General features: G+C 65.5%; 1 protein-coding gene across 1 annotated transcript; it reads left to right on the forward strand.

Annotated features, from left to right (window-relative positions):
- Positions 1-831: 831 nt before the first annotated feature.
- On the forward strand, positions 832-3,955 carry LOC142435554 (ADP/ATP translocase 3). The gene is made up of 4 exons (XM_075539777.1): positions 832-1,059; positions 2,609-3,095; positions 3,323-3,463; positions 3,549-3,955. Exons 1-4 carry the CDS (start codon positions 949-951, stop codon positions 3,704-3,706), a joined length of 897 nt encoding a protein of 298 aa, XP_075395892.1. The 5' UTR covers positions 832-948; the 3' UTR covers positions 3,707-3,955.
- The last annotated feature ends 3,998 nt before the right edge of the window (positions 3,956-7,953 follow it).

A 7,953-nucleotide genomic window follows, 5' to 3' on the forward strand; every position in this document is an offset into this window, starting at 1 on the left:
GATTTGGTGGCAATTTTTCCCCCCTAGGGTTTTCTTCCTGCCGAGCATCAGTCCCCACTTTCACCCGCGTGCACCCCCTGGGGTGCCCTCTGCGGCTACTTGAGAGCCTGTGCTTACAGGGCCACGCTTGCTTTGAGACAACCGTGTGTCAATCAATAAAACATCTGAAATCCTTGGCCTGCACAGCTTCACTTTCCGGGGTGCTGGTGTGTCTCCTCCCACGCCCCCTGCCCACCTCTGCACCCCGCATCTCAGGCCTGGACTGGCAGCGGTTGCAGAAGACAGAGACCCTCGGGGCTGGGGGCCAGGAGAAGGATCAGGGACAGGGTCCCAGCCCAGGGTGCACCGGGGGCGCCAGATGGATAGGGGGTGTGGGGCCTCCCCGCCCATCGTCCGAGCGCTGACCTCGGGTGACCCGGCTCGCTCCCCGAGAATGCACACACGTGCACGGGGCTGCAGCAGGACGCCTTGGGGAGAGCGAGCAGGAGAAACGGTGGCCTCCTTCGCTTGCCAGCCATCGGGGCCCAGCATGACCTTGACAAGGTCACCGCCAGAGAAGCCCCTCTCCTGGCTCGCACGGCGCATGGGCGAGCCCGGCTCTCCGCAAGCCTCAAGGCCAAGGGAAACCGGAAGGGGCGGGGCGGAGCAGAGCGAAGTGGGCGGGACATGTGAGCGGGGCGGCCAATCAGCGCGGCGCCTCGGGGCTGCGCGCTCCTCCCGGCGCTCGGCCGGGCGGCGGCACGCAGCGCGGGGCGGGGCGCCGGGGCACGGCGGCCAATCAGCGCGACGGGCGGGGGAGGGGGCGTGGCTTCGGCGTCTTAGCGGCTGCGCGCTGGCCGCCCTGTCCTTTCGGTCCCGGCGGCTGCGGCGGAGCCAGCGGCGCCCACCCTGCAGACGCTGTCCTGCGCATTCCGGCCGCCCGCCCGCGCCGCTGCCCGCTCCGGCACCATGACGGACCAAGCCATCTCCTTCGCTAAGGACTTCCTGGCGGGCGGCATCGCCGCCGCCATCTCCAAGACGGCCGTGGCCCCGATCGAGCGGGTCAAGCTGCTTCTGCAGGTAGATGGCCGCTAGCGGCCACCCCTGGGCCCCGGGCGCCGCGCGGGGGCCAGGCCGGGCTGGCCACGTGCAGCAGGACCGGCGCCGGATGTGCAAGGCCGCCGCTGCTTTGTCCGCGCCCCGCCGGCTTCCGGGGGCGATGCCGCAGGGGGCGGGGCCTGCGCGGGGCTGCGCGCATGCGCAGTGCTCGCCGGGGGCCTGCGCGGCGGGAAGCGCATGCGCAGTGCTCGCCGGGGGCCTGCGCGGCGGGAAGCGCCGGCGCATCTGCTGCAGAGCGCGGGGTCGTGACTTTGAACGAGTCGCGGGGGGTGCCGAGGGGGGGGCTCGTGAGAAGTAGGCGACAAGACCGTTTATGGCGCAGAAACCTCGCCTTAGCATGTTTTCAAGCCTCTTGGTTTTGTAGCGGGCCCCGCCCTGGGGGGTCTCCCAAGGAAACGCGTAGGAAGAAAGGCCTGGCGATCCCCGGCCTAGAAACTAGCCATTGCATGTGGGAGGGGGGCGCAGGTTCACACCGAGGCTGCACGGAGCTCAGCTGGGTTAAAACGGCTTTTAGGCACCCCCCCTTGGGATGCATTTTAGCTGCACCCCCTCCCTGAGGCCACAGTGTAGATCCGGGATCTGTTCTGTGTGTCCCCAAGCACTACGCAGGCTGGTGGCCTCGGAAACCCTTGCCCTGTATGTGCCCCGAGAGCCAGGTGGGCTCAGGGGAGGAAACGGGGCCCCGGTAGTACGAGGTGCAAAGCCCAGGGGCTGCTGGCTCCAGGGTGAGCGGTTCCAAGCCACCAGCTGCTGGCAGAGCGAGCAGGCCGTTTCCTGCGGGACCTTCAGGCTTGGGAATGCGGACATAGGACATGAGTCGGACTGGCCCACGGCTTTGGTCTGGTGTCTGCTTCTGCAGAGGTTCAGACTCCTCCCGGGTTGGTGAGCCTGCCCGAGGGGGTGCTTTGGGGTGAAGATGCTTTTGAGACCTCTGGGGCAGTTACTGTCTGTCCTGTAGGGTCACCTGCCTTGATATCCCCAACCTCACCACCCCTGCACAGAGAGACTTCCAAATTGCCCGCCGGCGAGCCACAGCTGACAAGTGGGGGGCCCTGAATTCCCGGTGGGTTTTAGCCAGTGGCCCTGGACTATGGTTCCCGAGATTCTTGGGGCGACATCGCAGACGTGGCTATGGACTCTGGGTGCAGGGTCCAGAGCAGTTCTATTACGGAGGTGCCCATGTGAGTTTGGAGGCCCTGCACTTAGACCAGAGCCGAGACGCCCGCCACTGCCCGGGCAGGGAGCAGACCTGCCCAGGGCCCCGCCTTATAAACACACCTTATACCTGAATCCCTTCCCATCAGGTCTGCCCAGCATCACTGCAACCCCGAGGGGGGAGGGTGGGCAGGCCTTTCTTCCGCGGTGCCTCTGGGGACCAGGCCCGTGTGAGCCCAAACCTCCCCTTCAGATCAGGGCCCCAGTGCTAGATAGAGGTGGGGGGGTGCTTGTCTGTGAGCGCACCCCTGCGGGGTCCTGCTGACCCATGACCCGACCCCGTGTTCACGCGCAGGTGCAGCACGCCAGCAAGCAGATCGCGGCGGACCAGCAGTACAAGGGCATCGTCGACTGCATCGTGCGCATCCCCCGGGAGCAGGGCGTGCTGTCCTTCTGGCGCGGGAACCTGGCGAACGTCATCCGCTACTTCCCCACGCAGGCGCTCAACTTCGCCTTCAAGGACAAGTACAAGCAGGTCTTCCTGGGCGGCGTGGACAAGCACACGCAGTTCTGGCGCTACTTCGCCGGCAACCTGGCCTCGGGCGGGGCGGCGGGGGCCACCTCCCTGTGCTTCGTCTACCCGCTGGACTTTGCCCGCACGCGCCTGGCCGCCGACGTCGGCAAGTCGGGCACGGAGCGCGAGTTCAGGGGCCTGGGCGACTGCCTGGTCAAGATCAGCAAGTCCGACGGCATCCGCGGCCTCTACCAGGGCTTCAACGTGTCCGTCCAGGGCATCATCATCTACCGCGCCGCCTACTTCGGCGTCTACGACACCGCTAAAGGTGGGCGCCCCGGGGCCCCCCTGTGCTCCCCAGCCCTGGAGACCCTCAGACCCTCATCTGCCTGCCCACCGTTTCTCTTAGCCCTCGTCCCTGCCCATCTGAGTATCCCCTGCCCAGTGTGCGCCCTGCGTGGTGCGCCTGGCACGTCTGCACCCCGTCTGTCAGGTGCGGGAGATGCGGGGTCCTGCCGTGCCCCAGGCTGATGCGTGTCCCCCTCCCCGCTGCAGGCATGCTGCCTGACCCCAAGAACACGCACATCGTGGTCAGCTGGATGATCGCCCAGACGGTGACCGCCGTGGCCGGCGTGGTCTCCTACCCCTTCGACACGGTGCGCAGACGCATGATGATGCAGTCCGGCAGGAAAGGAGGTAAGGGGTCGCCCCCAGCCCCTTCCCTCCTGGGGCAGGGGGACAGGGCGTAGGCCCCCCTCCTGACCGTGCCCTCTGCCCGCAGCGGACATCATGTACACGGGGACCCTGCACTGCTGGCGGAAGATCTTCCAGGACGAGGGCGGCAAGGCCTTCTTCAAGGGCGCCTGGTCCAACGTGCTGCGCGGCATGGGCGGGGCCTTCGTGCTGGTCCTCTATGACGAGCTCAAGAAGGTCCTCTAGGCCCCGCCCACCGCGCGCCGCCCCGCCCTCCGCCAGTCTCCGACCAATCATGTCCATGGGCGTGGCCGCAGGGCTGCCCCTGACCAATACCGGCTCCCCGCCTGCCCGCCTCCAGTATTTATTCAGAATCACGTCTCCCTGGCAGCTGCCAGCGTCGCCAGCCCCTCCCGTAGCCGGGGCGTCTGTCTGTCTGTCTGTCCGTCCGCGCCCCTGCTGCCCCTGCGGGACATTAAATCCATGACACGGACAGCCACTGGTTTCTGCATGGTTCTTGTAGCTGGAGGGAGCGGGGGACCCCAGGGGACACTGGGTGCGGGGAGTGGAGACAGCAGGACATTGGTGGGCGTGGTCTGCAGTAGAACAGATGGGGGTCCATGCCCTGGGGAATAGAGCGCCCCAGGTCCTGCATGGTAAAGGTCCAGGCTTATCCTACTGAACTGGGGTCTCCCCCCAAGGCTTCCCCGGGGGCCTCCCGTGATGCCCACTTCATCCCGTCCTGCACACCCAAGTCCCAGCCTGCAGAGCCGGTTACTGTGGGGACTCTGCATACACCTGTGTACGATCCTGGAAATAAGCGGTCCACTGAGTACCCCTGTGAGAGCAGGCAGCCTCGGCTTTCTCCACAAGGCCCTGCCGGTGCCTTTGAACTGCTGACCTTGCACCTCACAGCCAGGCCGGCCCCACACTCCCTACACCACCCTGAGCTGGGACCATGAACACCGGGTGGTTCAGTTCACAGCACTTCTAGGGACCTGAGGCCAAGCGCCTTGCAGATGTCTGCCAGAGCTGGGAGCTGGGAGGGTGGCCCACCCCACAGTCACCAAGGCGCCCTGGTGACTTGGGGGAACAGCGAGGCTGGCTGCTCCCGTGCAGCCTGACAGCCCTCAGACCCATGGAGAAGCTCCACTCTTGCAGGGTTGCTGTAGGTCAGTGGGGATTGGGTATATTTTTTATTTGGGGTCTCCTAGTCTCCAGTAATGGGGCTCATCCCCGTGACAAGAGCCCCTCTGCAGGAGGTGGGTGAGGGGTTGGCAGTATGTGTTGTTGGGTGGGGCAATGGACTTCTCAGGGTGTGGGGGTCCTGCTGTACCCCCGGGGTGCATGTCTCCCCTGCAGCCAGCACCTGCTCCACGGGGCAGTCTTCCCAGCTTCCAAAGTCCGCCTCCCAGGCCACCTGCCGGTTTCAAGGTCAGCGTGAGTGGGGGGGGGGGTGGGCCACCAGTGGAGATCAGTGGGGTGCTTAGCCCCAAAGCCCCCTGTAGGAGGTGCTTGAGCTTCTGAGGACTCCGTGGCTTGGAGACAAGGCCTCCCTGGGGTCACCTCGCCCACCACCACCCCCCCCCAGGGCGGCAGCGTGCACACACCAGTCTCTCATCCTGCAGGAAGTTCCCGAGGGGATCTGTCATCCGCGGGATGGGCGGGAACAGCTTTTGGAGCACTGAAAACCTGTGGAGATAGAGTGACGCTGGACCCTTGGTGGCGCACCTGGGGAGCGCTGAGCAAGGGCGCAACTCCGAGGGAGTAAGACAGACTAGGGACCCCGAGGGAGGGGGCAGCTCTGCCCTGCGCTGCAGGGTCGCTGTGGGTCAGAATTGGCTCCATGGTGAGGGGGTTCGGCCAGCGCCCAAAGGCCTGTGTGGAGCAGCTAGGTCACCCGGTTCTCTGTCACCGCGCGTGATACCTCCGGTTACTGGTGGTTGAAGGAGGAAGCTGTCCTGTGCGCGCGCGCGCGTGCGTGTGTGTGCATGCGTGTGTGTGTGTGTGTGTGTGTGTGTGGTTACATTCTACAGAGCTGTTACCCCATAAAGCAGGGAGGGTTGGGGACCCCTCCCCTGACCCCTATGGTTGCCCTGTCGAAGCCGGCGCCCCTCCATCCGAGGGGTGCGGACAATGCACTCTCCCCACAGACCCTGAGGCCAACCCTGCTCCGCCTGCAGGACCCCAGGTGGCTGGACCCCCAAGACTGTCCCTGCCACGCCCCTGACCTTCCCCACACGGCTCATCCCACAAACCCTACCCTGGAGGAGATGCTCAAGCGGCCAGCAAGACCTCCCTGGCCCCGCCCATTATGGTAGCCCCTCCTCTCGGACAAAGACACGCCCACCACTAGCTCCACCCACCAGGACAATGACCCTATTGGCGTAGCCCCTCCCTGTGCCAATGCCCCGCCCATTGCACAACTCCACCCACCAGGACGCTGACCCCTTTCCCCCATTGGACAAGCCCTGCTGCCCCGCCCACTGCCACTCCCGAGGCTCCGCCCCCTTACCTTCTGCACAGCATAGTGGCCACTGCCCCCAGGAGCAGCATCCCCAGTGCTCCGGACACAACCATGTGCCAGGCCACCAGGCTCTGGTCCTCCGGGCATTCTGCACAGAAGGGTGCAAGGGGGTGGCGTTTCCAGTTGCGCCCTGGGGTGTCCAGGGTGGCCTCCCAGGGCGCTGGGTGGTCACCAAGGTATTATGGGGTCCCTTCCTAATGAGGCTGCTGCTACTGCCAGGAGCCGGCTGAGCCTACGGGGAGTCGGGGTGGTGGGAAGAGACTACAGGACCCCCCTCCCCATGGGTCAGCACACAGACCCTGAAAACCCCTTCCTGGGGTGAACAAGGGCCCCGGGATTGGGACAGCGGTCTTACGGGGTTTGTGGTGGATGCAGAACGAGTAGTGGGCCTCAGGGCAGCCTGCACCCCACCCCCACTGTGGCTCTGTCCACTGCTGTGTCCCTCCGCCAGCAGACCACCAACGAAGCCCCCCTTGGTTTAGCCAACCAACAGCCCTGCCCCCTGCTCGCCCCCCCAAACCCCCGCTCCTGCCCATGAGAGAACCACGCCGCCGCTCTGCGTGGGCGTTGAGGGATCAATTTTCCGCGTCACCCAGGCAGGTGGCAGAGCCGGAGAACAGTTTGCTGTCCTATGTCGCCAGTTTCCGTGATGTCATTTCGTCCTGTAAGGTCACCTAGTCACCCTCCTCGCCGCAGCTGCCCACGTGCATTCCGCTGGAGTCGGCTGCAAGCACCGCCAACGGGTGACATCATCACCGCGTGATGTCATCACCTTCCGGACCGTAGCCGCGCATAACCACCTCGCAGGGTGTCGTCTAATGCAATCTCCTTGCGTAATTGTCTAATGTAACCGAAACCCTTTCCACAGCACGGCATCTAATGCCAGGCCTTGCATGTCACCCCCGCCAGGCTGGGGACACATTGTCGTCCCCCCCACCCCCAGCCTGGGCTCTGCTCCGGTCCCCATCTCCCAGCTGTGACCCCTGACCACGCTCCCTGCGCCCCGCTTGTCCATCTTGCGGCGGCTGCATCCTCCCGGGACTGCATCCTGTGTCCTCCTGGGCCCTGCAGCTCGGCCACCTTCAGTCATTGTGGGCAGGGCGAGGGCGAGGGGGCCCCCTGCTTCCAGGTCAGCCTTAGACTGTGAGCTCCTGCTCCTCCGGAACCCACCCGTGTGTCTTGTGGGGATGGCGGGGCATTCCCGGGAAACCGGCCTCCGGGGTGTGGCCACCTCTGCCCACCCCCAGCATGGCCAGAGGACCTCCAGGGAGGAAGGAAAGGCCAGTCCACCGGCAAGAGAAGACGGGTCTGGAGCGGGCCAGCGGGCAGATTCAGGGTGTGGGTGTGGGTGGTGCCCTCTGCTCACCGAAGCGCTGTGCTGGGCTCCAGCTGCTGCCAGGTACCCCCACAGCGGCCAGGCGGTTCCGCACCCTCATCCGCAGGGAGTACGCCCCGGGGTTCACCAGTTCATAGCAGTTCTTGTTCCCCACAGGGACCTGGGGGTACAGAGGCACCACGTCCAGTGAGCAGCCCCTGCTTCTTGGAGAGCACCCTGATTCTTGGAGAGCACAGTCTCCTCTTTCTCCCGTGGAGCAGCTGGTGGCTTTGAACCGCTGACCAGCACGTCACCACGCCTCCATCCCCGCTCCTTTCAAAGTCGCTCAGATGGAGGAGATCTATAGTGTTTCACCAATCGGGGACCAGGAGGCTGAGCTCAGCCGAGGAGGTCCTGGGACCCCAAGGGAGAAGCCCTTCCACGTCGCCATGCCAGCTCCCGCCCGGAGATGGCTTGTGGCCCCATCTCTCCAGCCTCTGCCTCCGCTGCCCGTGGCCGTGGCCTCTCTGTGCCCCTTCTCCTCTCTTACGAGGACACGCTCCTGCAGGGCGACCCCACTCCTGGTGGGACAGTGGCTGTGGACGGGCTGCTACTCACCCCAAGGTCAGCGGATGGGGACCACCAGCCACG

The sequence above is a fragment of the Tenrec ecaudatus genome, chromosome Y (genome assembly GCF_050624435.1).
Source record: "Tenrec ecaudatus isolate mTenEca1 chromosome Y, mTenEca1.hap1, whole genome shotgun sequence".
Classification (NCBI taxonomy): Eukaryota; Metazoa; Chordata; class Mammalia; order Afrosoricida; family Tenrecidae; genus Tenrec; species Tenrec ecaudatus.

What these genes read in the sequence shown, in the direction of transcription:
- LOC142435554 (XM_075539777.1), top strand. Translation starts at nt 949, where the DNA reads ATGACGGACCAAGCCATCTCCTTCGCTAAGGACTTCCTGGCGGGCGGC. An exon ending in GGGTCAAGCTGCTTCTGCAG is followed by an intron (nt 1,060 to 2,608) that starts GTAGATGGCCGC and finishes GTTCACGCGCAG; the next exon opens with GTGCAGCACGCCAGCAAGCA. An exon ending in GCAGTCCGGCAGGAAAGGAG is followed by an intron (nt 3,464 to 3,548) that starts GTAAGGGGTCGC and finishes CTCTGCCCGCAG; the next exon opens with CGGACATCATGTACACGGGG.